At 46.4% G+C, this 14,196-nt stretch overlaps 1 protein-coding gene across 2 annotated transcripts in view; it reads right to left on the bottom strand.

Moving 5' to 3' along the window:
* Positions 1 to 320: 320 nt before the first annotated feature.
* Positions 321 to 14,196, bottom strand: part of FAM234B (family with sequence similarity 234 member B) — a 32,745-nt gene continuing 18,869 nt past the window's right edge. For both annotated transcript variants that reach the window (XM_023643147.2, XM_070269930.1), the window contains exons 6-13: positions 12,337 to 12,484; positions 11,842 to 11,983; positions 10,671 to 10,814; positions 10,413 to 10,494; positions 7,755 to 7,910; positions 5,206 to 5,320; positions 3,428 to 3,648; positions 321 to 2,850 (exon numbers count right to left, since the gene is read on the bottom strand). In XM_023643147.2, coding sequence (XP_023498915.1) covers positions 2,845 to 2,850; positions 3,428 to 3,648; positions 5,206 to 5,320; positions 7,755 to 7,910; positions 10,413 to 10,494; positions 10,671 to 10,814; positions 11,842 to 11,983; positions 12,337 to 12,484 — 1,014 coding nt within the window. In that variant the 3' untranslated portion in view covers positions 321 to 2,844. The remainder of the gene's footprint in view (positions 2,851 to 3,427; positions 3,649 to 5,205; positions 5,321 to 7,754; positions 7,911 to 10,412; positions 10,495 to 10,670; positions 10,815 to 11,841; positions 11,984 to 12,336; positions 12,485 to 14,196) is intronic.

The raw sequence follows: 14,196 nt of genomic DNA, 5'->3' as shown, positions 1-14,196 counted from the left end.
CTGCATCCACACAGTAGGTACCTGATGCAAGTTTAATTAAATATGATCCTAGAAGCCACTAGGAGGCTACTGTACATGAGATGGCCCCTAGAGCACGCAGGGACAGGTCCACGTCCAGAAATGGCCCACCGAGGCTACTCAGACGGGACTGGGGTTCCCCGGTGGAGAACCATACCAGAGACTCCCCAGGGAACAAGGCTGCGTCACGCACTCCTTTCTGGGTCCCCACCTTCTCATCCATCCACTCGCCCTTTCTCTGCTCCATAAGGGAAAACAAGCCATCCCAGATGACTAAGAAGAATGAGAATGGCACAAGCATGTTCCTGTGTGTAGTATTTATTTGTTCTGTAACAATTCACATTTTAAATAGTGCTTCCTGACAATATACCAGCAGGCTCTTCTTTAATATGGGCAGTAAGGACAGCAATTCACATTCAAGGGGGTTGGTATCCCCATACCACACTAGAAGGGTGAGGAGAGACCATCTGGGGGAGGGGGCAGATGCTGTCTAGGGCAGAGGAGTTTCTAAGGGGAGGAGAGAGGAGAGAGGGGAGGAGGATGACCCTTGCATTTGCAGAAGCCATGACTATTTCTAAGTAGTGGTCATATTGGCTTTGCTGGCAACCCATGTTGGGAGTGGGAAGAAAGGAGCACTTCCTACCTCAGACATCTGGTTGAGCGGTTGCCTGAGAAGGGAAGGAAGTTTAGGGACACTTTTGACAAGAGACCGCAGCACCCACACTAGTCAGACGAAGCTTCCGCAGTCCCCAGCCACCACTTACACCCTCTGTACTGCCTGCAAGAGGGAGAAGAAACCCAGAGCGTGTACCGTGTCTAGGAAGGAGCGACTCAAATTTACCATAGTCAAAACAATCTATGTTGTTTAGTTTGCAAACGCACCATGAAGAATTCAGGGACACTATATTTTTCTAGCAGCTTCTTAGGTATTCTGGGACTCAGCATAAACACAGTCTTCTGCCCAAAACAATCCCCCGAAACCAGGCATTGTTTTACTGTGCATTTTATTCCTGCCGAAAGTAACTGGCTTCCCAGAAAGCCTCAACGTGGCAGAGAACCAGCTTTAAGCCTAGATGGCTCAGCCCAGGCCGCAGCACCAGCAGCCACATTTCAGGTATTCACTCAACTACAAATTAGTCCTTAGAATTCTCTACTAGAGCAAACTAGATCCTAGGCTCTTCTGCCCAGGGAGCTTCAAATCTAGAAGTGAAACTGGAACCATGCCCACACTCGGGCATCCTCTAATTTTCCCCCCAAGTTTACAATGAGCTGGACCCACACATGCCTTCCAAGGTGTTGAAACCAAATTTGTTTTCAGGGACTTAAGGCGGGGGTGCCCAGAAACCTGGAAGGCCCACCTGCAGGCCAGGCAACAGGCTTGCGAGGAGCTATTGCTGCCAACCTTTCACTATGTGGTGAAGCCTTCCAGTGGGCAATTCAACTATAGCCCTTTCAATTTGGGATCCCTAATTTTCTGTAATCTTGAAATTTCCTGGATTCCTTTACTTAACACAAGCTAAAAAGATACAGGCTCAAGTAAAGAGAGAACCTGAGTTGCACTCAGAGATGACATATCAAAATTATTCAAGAAGAAAAGCAGTTCTCCACCAGCTAACGTGGGATTTTCTGCTACAATGACTTGGAAGTTTAGGAGAGAACTTAATAGAAGTAACATATTTATACAGAAGAAGTAAGCATTGGAGATCATTCTAAAGAACTCAACCAATTGTAAAAGTTATAGTAGTTACAGAGGAATTTTCTCAAAATACAATGCTTCAAAGGCTCTACCAGGGCAAAATGGCTGCATACTGGACTTAAGGAGCAAGAGTAAAATCCAGAAACAGCTCTGCTCTCATGCAAGCAAAGCAAAAATATCCCTGAATAAGAGAGCAAAATGAGAGGCTTAGGTAAGGAGGATGCCCCATAGGATAAGACGCTAAGAAAGCAGAGCAGAGACGAAGCAGGATACGGACAGCTGCCTCAACGGTCCTGACTCCCAGTTCTCCAAGTTGAGGAGGGCACACACATAAGCACTTCTGAAGTTACTGCAGTAAAAAGGCAGAACAATCAAAACACATGATAACATACAACCTTGTCACAGGTGGGTCATATAAATTATATTTCTCTTGCTCGTCCCCTTCTCATAGGAATATCTATGGTCACTAAATACATAGAGATGGAAGGTGTGAAAAGACAGGATGCATAAGACAAGAAAGATGAAGACGCTGGGAGGGCGAACTTGGCCCCCACTATCAGTCTCTCTCACTGCTGCTCTGGTTGGCAAGAAGCCAAGGGACAGGTGGGCAGAGGATAAGGAGAGAAATGACGGCTGGCCCTCAAAATCCAAGGAAGGCCATCTGGAAGAATCAAGATGACCAAACAAAGCAGATATATTTCAGAAGGACAAGAAACTGGGTCCCTGGAGCTTAGGACATATCTAGAAAATATTTCTCATCAAGACACTAAAAAATACACACACATGGCATATTGCAAAACAAAATGTTCCAGTGAACTCCACTGGAATTTCCCAGCAAGAGTTTATAAATTAGACACAAAAAAATAAAACCCTTATAAGATTCACATTTCCAAACTATCCATACAGAGTGCTTAGGGGGTGTTAATGCAGGGATTGAAAAGGCAGGTAAGACATCCCCGCCAAGGGGATCGTGCCGTCATCAAGTCCAGCATGCCTTCCAAAGTGCTGTGCAACCATCACGCAGAGGTGGCGAGGTGAGGTTGAAGAAGTCTTCTCTCCAAAGAACAGATTTTACACAGGAGAGAGACAGTACCATTCTGTTCACTTCTGAGACTGAGGATCCCATCAGGCTAGAGCTAGGGGGAAAAGGAGCAAGTATCAGTGACTTCAGTGTTCTTCATGGTAGACACATGGAGGAAACCTAAAGGTCAGAATATTCCTTTATTTTCTTGTCCTTTATCTAGCCCCACCAGTTTGTAAGTGTCCCTCCAGAAAGATCCAGAGACTTATCTTTTTCCATGATAATCTCTTGAACTAGACCCTAGTGTTTAGGGGGCAGGGAGGGTTAGCATTCTGAGCAAGATAATTCTTTGTAAGATGTAACTGCCACAAGCCCTGCATGACGTTAGCATCACTAGCCCCTACCCAGAAAATCCAGTGCATCCACCCTCCTCAGTCACTGGGACAATAAAAACCATGACCCCACATTTCCAAATGTCCGCTAGGAAGTAGGTACCAAGGGAAATGCTACCATTTCTTAATGGTCATGAAGCACCCTTAGAAAACAGCGCTGGTCTCAAACAACTGGTTCTTGATACCCAGCTACTCGAGAAGGCTCCACTCTCCCTAATTTCTATAGAGCAAAGCTGGAGTTGGTAGTACTTGTCCTAAACCCTCAACAGTGACCCAATATTTCTTTCAGAAGCTATTCACCTGGTAGGGGGAATCAACAAACTTTATCCTAGAGAAGAATCTTCGCAGCTCCCCACGGCCAATTTTGGGGGTGGACTCCTTTAGCTGGACCACTTGGCCCTCCATCATTGCCCACCGTAGACTAAGCTTGCTGACCACCAGCGGTGCTGGGTGGCCTTCGGAACTTGGTCCTGTTGTCCTGGTAACATAAAAGGCATCTTTCCAGAGGTCGTTAATTCCAACTGAGGAAGGACAAAAAAAAAGAGCAATTAAGGACAGAAAACTTCCAGTAACAGGAGAGGGATCTGGTTCAGCAATTAAATTCATTCATTAACTCATTCACTAATTCATTAAGAAGTTTAGTGAGCACCTAATGAATGCAAGGCACTGAGCTAGACAGTGGTGCATAGTGGTGAACGAATGGATGCTGACGAAGCAGCACGTCCTTCTCGGTCTTTCTAACTTTCCTTCTTGAAGCCACTTCTAAGAAAGCCCTAAATCAAGAAATGAGAGGATATGCCAACTATGGTAACAATTCAGTAGAAAAGTGAGCACGAAAAACTAGAAATTCTAAGAATTCCTAAACTGTCACTACATGGTCACATAAGCTATTGACCTAGTCAATGTTTATTTTGCTTCATCTTTAAAATAAATGTTGCAATAAAAATGGTCTCAATTCTTAATTACCATTATTTAACGTTCACCAAGTAATATGTTATGCTAATATTGAAAAATAGCTCATCTAGATCCAATCACAGGATTCTGCAAGGTGATACCTCCCCCACCCCGGCCCCCACCACACACAAAGCCAGTGGACAGGTGTACTTGCAAATTCCAGATGAGCAATTCTTCCCAACGTATCCCAATAAATTAGAGTCATGAGCACTAGCTTCAATTTCAGGGCAAATGAGTTTGTAAGGAAAGAGCAAGTCTTTGAATGGCAAGAGGATATGGAAAGAAGAAAAGAAAAGTGGCCAGTCTCGTCTTCCCTCTCCCCCTCTTCCCCCAGCAGGAAGAGCCGATTCCCTTAGGCCAGCCTGAGGCAAGGGGTCCCTGAGGAGGAGACCCCCCCAGACACCTTCGGACAAGCAGGTGGCAGTGGCTGAGTTTCCAGGACTCTGGTTTCCTGAATCAAGGATTCCTAATATCCTAATTTTATTATATGATCTTATTTAGATACATACACAAAGTAGAAGAATACTTCCAAAATGTTAACACTGGTGAGGAGTGGTCAGACTATGGGCGATTTCTCTTTTTTCAATTTTTCTTCTGGCTCCAATTCCTATGCATGTTTACTTTTTCTAGTCCAGAGAGTCTCCATTGACCCTAACCAATGCCTTGAGAAAACATCCCACCTCCATCATACACCTTGCAGTAAATTCCAAGTCCTAAGCTCCCATAGCGTGAAGAAACTAGTCTTTTTGTATTCCCAGCCCCGGCGCAGTGCCTGGCATACAACTGATGCTCAATAAATGTCTGCTGAATGAGAGGCTGCCCGAATCATTGCCACCTTAGAATGCTTAAGGAACGAGATGGCACTGTCCCCTCAGCTTTTTGCATATTCAGAGGTATGGGTCCTCACCTGTGAGCCTGGCGCTCCTCCCAGAGGGAGCACCACGGCAATGGCCCCAGGGACCAGGGACACCAGGGAAAATGCTGGAGAGTGGCTCACACACACGTCCCACTGTCGTTTGAAAGCAAACATCCTTCCCTTGGTAGGACAACGGTATCCTCACACACAGCCGGCCATCCTCTCCCCTCATTTGTGTGCACAGACCCCCACCGTCACTGGGACGTACCCTCTGAAGCTGTCACTGTGCCCGTGGCATTGGCCAGATCCAGAAGAATCGAGGGGAATGCTGGATGCAGGAGATAAAGGTGGTGAAGGCTGGGTGGCTCAGTTCCTTGGACATCCTGACAATGAGAAGCAAAAAGGAAGGGCAGAGGTAACTCTACACGCCCACATAGATGGTCCTCTGATGAAAAGGGCAGAGGGGACAGTGGCGATCACCCACTCCTCTCAGACGCTACGACCCATGTGTTTGAGGGAAACTCCCATATACAAGAGACATATTTCAAAGAGCTCAAAATGCTGACTAATCACTAACTTCTTCAAACCACTGTAGCTAGAAAACGCTTTCTCTCTTATAAGAAAAAAAAAAAAGGGAAGAGAAAAAATGTGCATGTCCTAGGAGAGAAATTTGATGTAGAGAGCTCCCAGTCTTCCGCCTAGGGCGTACTAGAACACTGGTTCATCCTCTGCAGTAGAGGGGGCTTTGTCAGGAAAAAGTCTATGGAGGAAAACACAGCCAAAGACACCTCCTCTCACTGGATATTAAAGCCAGTTGCAAGTCTCAAGCGAAAAATTACGAAAACCTTATCAGTTCTTAAAATAAACAGAACATTAACTAGACAGAAACAAGTCATTAATTATAAAACAAAAAATTCCAAGGCCTGAGTGTCAGTCTCCAATGTCCCTACAGAAGACGAAATGCACACTGGAACTTTATCAGCATGACTTCTGTGCAAGGGTGATACCTGGCACACGTGTGCGGCTGTACAGTTCAAGCACAGAAATAGCATATACGGGTTAGTAAACGACAGCTCTACTGAGCTCCCGAACACCTCCCCTTCCCTGGGACCACCCTGGGCCTCCCCTACTGAAGGGAATGGAATCCCAAGAGATGAATATCACCCCTGCTTCCTTCTATGTCCTTAGCATGGGAAGAAGTTCACTAAGGGAGGCGAGACATGGGCAGGAAGCTTGTAGCCGCACCCCTACCACATGCCCACAAAGCAGAAGACGGCTTTGTCCACACGCCCTGAGGACCCCAGGCATGACGGGACAGATCTCTGGCTCAGCTAACATGACAAGAAAATAGCCACATTCCTTCCTCGATGCCTGCAGGATGAAGCCCAAATCCCTTTGCATGGAAACCAAGGTCTTACACCATTTAGCCCAAATCTGCCCTTTCCAGCCTTCTCCAGCCTAAAATTATTTACTTGCCCATCCCATGCTTCAAAAATGTCTGATTATTACCTAACACATGCTTCTCTTTGCTGTCTCTAACCTCTGCCAATCTTATTTCCCCCTTACACTGTCTAACCATCCTCTCTAGCCCATTTCCACACATTAAAACACTTCTCGTCCCTGGGTCCCCAACTTGAATGCCACCTCTTTCGTGAAAAGCTCCCTAATTGCCCTAGACAAAATTAATCTCCCCCTCCTTTTGTGCCTCCATCTAAACTTCCTATCTGTAGCCCTGTCAGAGCACCCGTAACAGGCCTTTGTTCAGTGGCTATTTATAGACGCTTACTTTTAAGAGTCATCTGGTCCCATCCCCTCATTTTATTAAATGAGGAGACCAGAAAGCTAAAATGTTAGGTCAACTGCCCATGGTCACATGTGAGGGCATGGCAGAGTGAGGACTACAATCTAGATTTTGAGTGAATCTGATCCTCAAAGGGAGGGAATATATTAGCGTTTTCATTAATGGATAAAGAGCACAAGGCTCAGGAAAGGGAAGCGACCTGTCCCAGAGCGCACAGTTGATGAATTCAGGGTTCTTCTCCTTCGGGCTGCCCCATCACGTGGGGCCATCTGTCTTCTCCTCCAGAGGGCCAGCACTGTTTCCAGTTCATCCGTAGGGCCCTACAGAGGACACGGAGCCTGGCACACAGCAGGTGCTGCTCAACATGTATCTAACTGAACTAAATCAGGGTGGGTCTAACTGAAAACTCCCAGGTATCTATTATGGCTGGCACCCTGCCTCACCAACCCCGTTACAATACTGCAGGACAGCATGTAAGACCTTCTAAAATCTGCCTTCTGTGTGTTTGACCCTCTCTCCCCGAATTTCCCTGGGTGAACTTTGAACTTTGAACTTCAGTGTAGTCAGTGTCCTTCTCCAACTGCTCTGCCATTCCTGCCCCCACACCCATTTCTGCAGTCTCAGCTGATTCACCTCAAAGCCCAGAGTCTCGCTCCATGAAGCTTTCCCTGCCCACTCCAGGCCAGTCCTAATTATTTCTCTTCAACAACCGCAGCACGTGTGAACTATCTGTAAATGTGGACCTAGGGTCTTGAGAGGGCTTTTTATCCTCTATCCAGCCCCCAGCATCAGCAACCGGGAGCCAGATGCTGTTGCCAGCTTGCGGTCGCCTAGCTGAAAGGCAAAGGCAGGAAGCACAGCTCAGGATGACACAGGTTCCTGTTTGGCCCGCTGTTTTGTTCTACCCATGACAACTCAGGAGCGTGGCTGGTCCAACAATACCTCCAGACCGAGCCAGCCCTGCGGAGCAGCTGCCATCTGCAAAGCGACAAAAGGACCCTCCCAGGCTCACTCACTGAATTGGGAGGTGCGGCTGACAGCGCTTCAGCCCAGAAGAGGAAGACAGACTTCTGGTCTGAGGTAACTGCTGAGGTGGTTGGTGTTTCTCTCATGTGACACGGAGCACTGTAACTCCATGTGATGGAGCCGGAGTCCCCATCCACCACCACCATCTGCAAGAGAGAAGACAGTGAGTAGAGCCCATCCTCAGAAAGGCAGCAGGCCGAGACAACACAGCACAGAACAAAACCCCACAGACATGCAAATGATACGTACGTTGACAGGTTGAGCTTCCTAGAGGTGAACAAATTGGGTGTCCAAGAGCACTAAATACCAACGAGGGCCCAGGACCCAATTCTCTGCGGCCCTTGCTCCCAATCCGTAGAGTTTACAGGACTGTAGAATTCTCAAGTGGGAATAAATCATCTAGTCGACCGCTCATTTTACGGATGAGAAAATGGAGGCTCAGGGACAGGAAGTGACTTAGACTGCTCTGTGTCTATGACAGTCCTCGGACAGAGAGAGCCGCCCCTCAGAAGCTGTGGTGCTGAAGCCAGTTGCCAACAGCGCCTCATTCCTGCTCCTTCACGCTGACAACTGCAGCAACCACTCAGGGAACGGTGACTAAGCGAATACTCTGTCCTATGCCCTGTGCTAAAAGCTTTATGTGTTTGACTCTACTGATGTCATGACAGATACAGCTCAGCCCGCGGGTAGTCTCAAATTTAAAAGCATAGTTGAAACAGGCAAAAAAATAAATTAGGAGAAAATTCACTCCTTGGGTGCATCTCTCAAAGGATAATTAAGGGGACTGAATTCATAACCCCTTGCAGCACTTATATCTCCTTCTTATCCCAAATACCTCGCAGTTCTAGAGCCTCTCATTTGCCAAAATCAAGGACCTCCCCTGTCTACCTCCAGCTGCAGTGTCTTTACAGCTTCTCTCCTCAGTGTCTCTGTTCTGCGCTAAGTGGCAGGACTGCACCTCTTCAGACCATCACGTCCCTATTCTTCCACTCTCTCGGGTCCCACCCTTCTCTGTCCACACTCAGACTCTGCCTCACAAAAGGCCTTGGAACCAGCTGGAGAGAAAAACTCCTCTGACCAAGCAGGGGGGAAAACAGGCTGGCAGTTCAGGATTCCCTTTGGTAGGTAGTCTTGGGAAGAAAAGAAGTCTAGAGACACTGCACTAAATAGTTTTATCCAGTCACACATTATTTCATTTAACTGCCACAATAACCCTATGATGGTAGGCAGTATTATTATTCCCGTTTTATAGATACAGAAACTGCAGCTAGGAGAGATTATGAAACTTGACCAAGGTCACCAAGAAGTAGTGGAGCCAGGATTAAAACCCAGGTCTGAACCCTCAGCACCTCAGCTCTTAACCAACCTGTATACTCTACCCTTCTCCCTTAATCCTGCTAGGAATGCCAATGAAAATTTCCAACTCTAGCTGAATTTTCTTTGAAATGCAATCAGACATTGCTTTTGTCCTGGATGGCACTGCTGGAAGACTCTCCCTGCAGTGAGCTTGTGTCACCGGCTCTGTCCTCTGCTCGTGAACAATAACCCTGCTGCCTCCAGTCCCTCATCCAAATCCTGCAGCCTTTCGGGGCCCTCCGCCAGCTGAGCTCATTCAGATCTCTCCGGCGGGAATGCCCGTCAGCCCATCCTTGTCTATCCATCCAGCAAACCTCTTCTCTGCTCTCACGATTCTGCACAACTAACCCCAACCAACACGAAGCACCTCTTGACTCCCGTCACTCTCTCGGCTCCCTGCATCCCTGCGGCACTGTGTGAACCTCCATTACAGCACTTACCACGATGCGGTAGAGCTGCGTGTGTACAGGAACCCCAACGGCTACGAGCTACACAAGACAGTGGTCTTGTCTTCGTTAGCGTTGTGTCCCCAAAGACATCATCTGTGCATCGAGCACACAGCTTGGCACACATCAGAGGTGATGATTAAGTGTTTGTTGGATTCGCTCTCAGGGAACAGTGTGCAATATATAAACACATATTTTACAGTGAAGACTAACCAAAAAGCTTGGTCAATCATAAAAAAGAAATTTTAAAAACTCTAATTCTGCCTGTAACGTTAAAGGAATGAAAATTGTCTATCTGATCATCATAGCCTCACAATTTGCAACCTCACGTAAGATCAGAAAGACCTATTCAGGGTCCTTGGAACACTCTGCGTCTGGGCCCCTGATCTTGGTGTTCCTGACCTGGGAGGCCTTCCCACCCACCCCTCCTCACAGAAATACAACTCGTCTTTCCCTGCTTCCCTAAGTCCTCCATAACAACCCAGCCGCCCCAGAATCCCACCTTCCCTGAATCTAGGAATATACGTATTGAAGCATTAAACTGATTTACACCTGCCTTTCCCCACCAAGAGACTTCAGAAGGCTCCTACTGCCTAATTGTAAGTTAAGCATCCAGAAGAAGGAACTCTTGCACAGGAAGGAGGTTAGGTAGAAAAGCTTCCAATGCTATAGATTTTAAATCTGAATTGTGAGTTTTCATTTTCTCCACTAAGCCAGACTTTGAGTTCTTTGAAGGAAGGGACCATAGTTTAGGTTCTTTTCATTTCTCACAATGCCTAGTGCAGGGCTGGATACAAAGTATATACTCTATATATGTTTTGATTGATTTGAGTCCCAAAGTTTTACCTTTCTCATCCCAACTCCATCCTCGATCTGCAGAAGGAAGTCTAACGTCTCATCGTCAGTGAAATACCCAGGAGTAGGCTGGCTACAGATCAGAACAAAGAAGGCAGTGAACAGTGAAGAAGAAAAATAGGAAAACAAGGACCTCCTTCCCCCGCTCCTCCAGCATTGGCCGCAGATATCAAACAAGGACTCTGGGCAACTTTTAAACGTGAGAAAGTGGATCAAAACAGCAAACGTGAGGAGGAGCACACCGCGAACCTGCGCAGGCCTTGAAGGCTCACTGTCCAGTACGGTGTAAGATTCTGCCCCCGAAGCAGGACGAGGCCTTGTCCGGTGGTAATCAGGAGGTTGCTGCAGTTGGCGTCCGGTGCCTTCACCATCTGGAGTAGCTCAACACCGTCACTGAATTAAACAAGACCCCAACAGTTAGTCTCCGGCTTGGACAGGATTCTTGACTCACTTATTTTGGCTTTTTCTTTCAATGTACATGTTTGTATAATTCACCTCCCACCACTATCTTATCCAGTGGGGCACTCTGTCATTCCAGATGAATCTCATTTTCTTGACCTTTAGAAACCAAGATCCCTAGAACATTCAAGCAGGTTCTAAAGCGGCTCACAGGAGAAGTGCCGCAGAGCCACATCTCTCACGCTGGATCCTCTGGGGAAGATACCAGAGCCAAGCAGAGCGGCAGGGAATGCAGATGGAGATCTGCACAGGAGCTTGAAACTCTCATTAAGCTTGGACAGCAACTCTTGGTAGACACCTCCTCAAATTATTTCTTTCTCTGTACACCTGGGACCACTCTATTTAACATCTATCAGATTCACTGAAATAACATGAGATTGCCTAAGAAAATGCTAGAAAATAATTGGAAACTTCTGGTAGAAAAGAATGAAGACAATTATTACCCAGGCCTGGAGTTAAATGCATAAAATCCACCACATATGACAAACTGCATGCTTTTAGTTAAGAAATAAACAAGAATAAAAAATAAGATTTCATGGATGCCATCCTTGCTTCTGCCAAAATGATTCTTCAACTAAGAGAAAAATACAGCAGAAGAGTAGGGCAGACACTTCCGTACAGTTTTATAAACAGTTGTTTTTTAAAAATCTCTCTCTCTCTACCTGAAAGTTCCCCAGCTTCACCCTACCCCACCCTGACTCGGAACCCTAGACAAATACCCTTCCTTGTGCAAAGTGATCACACATCATGGTCACCAACACATAGATCTCAACACATTATGTTACCAAGAGAAGAAAATTCCTCACTCACGTTAACCAGATAGGAAGATGGCATATTAAGGCGAACACTGTTTTCCCCAAACCTCTGCCAACACATTCAGCAGCCCAACCAAACTCAGAGATGCCACAGCACCTGACATCTCAGGAGCTCTCACTGTGACGAGGTCAGACGTGTACCCTACCTGTAAATGTCAATGAGCTCAGACAGGTTGATGGCTCTTCGCTTCTCCCACTCTGGCTCTTCTATCTGCAGAGAAGGCGGTGAGCTGTCTCGATTTTGGGCCTGAACAAAAATGTCCCTCAGGGCGACAGCCTGGATATTTCCTAGCACCACAGGAAGAACCAACACCAAGAAGTGGAATTTAATAGAACTCTCCCAGGGTGAGGATCTGAGTGAGAGACACAGAGCCTGATCAGATGCCTCTAATACAGCCCGCCCAGACCGGTCCAACATGGAGCGAACAGGGAAGTGATTAAGCAGATGCTGGACAAAGAGTCTTCTCTTTGGAGAAGGCAGCTGGTAAAGCAATAGGTGGGGGAGAATGAGAGGCCCCTGCAATAGGAGGTGATGAGAGACCTGATGTCAGCAATTCCTGAGCCTTCACACTGTCTCACAAAGGAGGCCTAATTACCTACATCAACAGGGAATACTAGCAAAAACAAGCCTTGCTTCTTACCAAAGCCAAACAGGATGTAGACAGCCCCATTTGCAGTGATGTAAACCTGAGGACCAATCAGATTCCCCACTCCCACGATGTTGTACTTCACAGGTCGGCCCACTGGATGCCCCGTCCGGCCAGACACCAGCAGAAAGCACAGATCTGGCTGAAGAAGTGAAAGAAGCGGGTCAGGTCAAGAGAAGCCCTATCTTTTCCTAATCAAATAGTTTTTCCAGACAGTCATTGCTTCCTCACTAACTAAAGGTTCAGAAACACGTCCCCAAGTTGGAAAGCACAAAGCCAAACCTGCTTCACTTATTTCCCTAGAAGTAACAAAGTGAGGCGAAGTTCCCATTCTCCTGTTAGATACGTGCAAAGGGCATCTCGATGGTGGCGCAGGCAATTTCTCTGAAACATAGTTGTTGCTGATGAACAGTCCCCTGAGGCACAGAATTCTAGCCAAGAGCTAAATATAGACAGCTGACCCCCGGCTCTCTACTCTCATACCCCGAAATCCCCAGGCATATTTGGTCCCAACAAGAACCAATGCAGGCAGCGCTCTCCCATGGTAACATACCTGTCTGGCCTGGCTACTGTCAACCTTACTCTCAAGCGGAGACCAGCAAACTTTCCGTGAAGGGCCAGACAGTAATATTTTAGGTTTTGTGAGCCAGATGGCTTCTGCAGCAACTACTCTACTCTGCCGCTATAGCATGAAGGCAGCCATAGATAATACACAAATGAATAGGCATAACTGTGTCCCAATAAAACTTTAATTACAAAAATAAGCAGTGGGCCAAATTTGGCCTACAGGCCACAGATGCCAACCTGTGCTCTACAAGATTTTCTTTTGGGAATAGAGTCACCAGTTGGGAAATATAAGGTCTGTACTGATATCTTGACTTCAGTAAAGAGTTTGACAAAATTCATGGATAAGATAAAGAGACGTGGTTTTCAGCGAACCCAGAGAAAGGGTCAATGCCAACCCAGAAGGAAGTTTTCAGTGGAATGTCACAGCATTCTGCTATTGCTCCACGCCTATAACCATTCTTATCAAAGACTCGAATGAATGGAATTCAGGCTCATCACAAAGCTGAAAGATAACTAATATGCTGTAGGACAAACTCAAAATTCAAAAAAGTCTTAGGCTGAAAGATGGGTCAAACTCTGGAAGAAGTTGGGCCATTAATTAATTGATTAATTAAAAGATGTGGGTGTTTGATTATAAACAAAACTGAATCTTAGAAAGGCTATCACAATCTTTGGCTGCATTTATAGAAATACAGAGTCTATATATCAAAAGAAGTAACAATTTCCTTATGTTGATGTAACTGGTTATATTACAAACGGAATACAGTTTTCAGATAGGGGTACTACATTTTAAAAGAGACATGGGACAAACAGGAGTACAAAGGGAAAGAAATCAAGAAAGACAGGGGTCTGGCGTTCATGTTGCAGGAGAAACGGGAGGAGAAATTGGGGATATTTAGCCTTGAGAGCAGCAGGCTTGGAGGGTCCAGGCTAATGGCTAAAGGGCTTTCATGTAGAAAAAGGATTAGATTCATTCAGAGTAGCACTATGGGGCTGAGGCCGGCACAATGAATGGAAGCTATGAGAAAGCAGATTTCTCACCAATATGACAGAAGTTTCTAGAGCTGACCAAAAATGAAATGAACTGTCTCACACATTATTCCCATCAGCCTGAGTACTGAAGGAGAGTGTGGGTGCCAATGTGTCTGGAATACTGAAACAGAGATTACTGCTTGGTGGGAAAGCGTCAGCCACATGGCTTTTCCCCTCCCACTAATGTTCTAGACCAGATCAGTTCTCTAACCCCAAACCAGGTCCCATTCTCCCAAGCCCACCTCACTCTAAACC

Source organism: Equus caballus, chromosome 6, assembly GCF_041296265.1.
Source record: "Equus caballus isolate H_3958 breed thoroughbred chromosome 6, TB-T2T, whole genome shotgun sequence".
Taxonomy (NCBI): Eukaryota; Metazoa; Chordata; class Mammalia; order Perissodactyla; family Equidae; genus Equus; species Equus caballus.
This window is presented reverse-complemented; position numbering and strand designations above follow the sequence as displayed.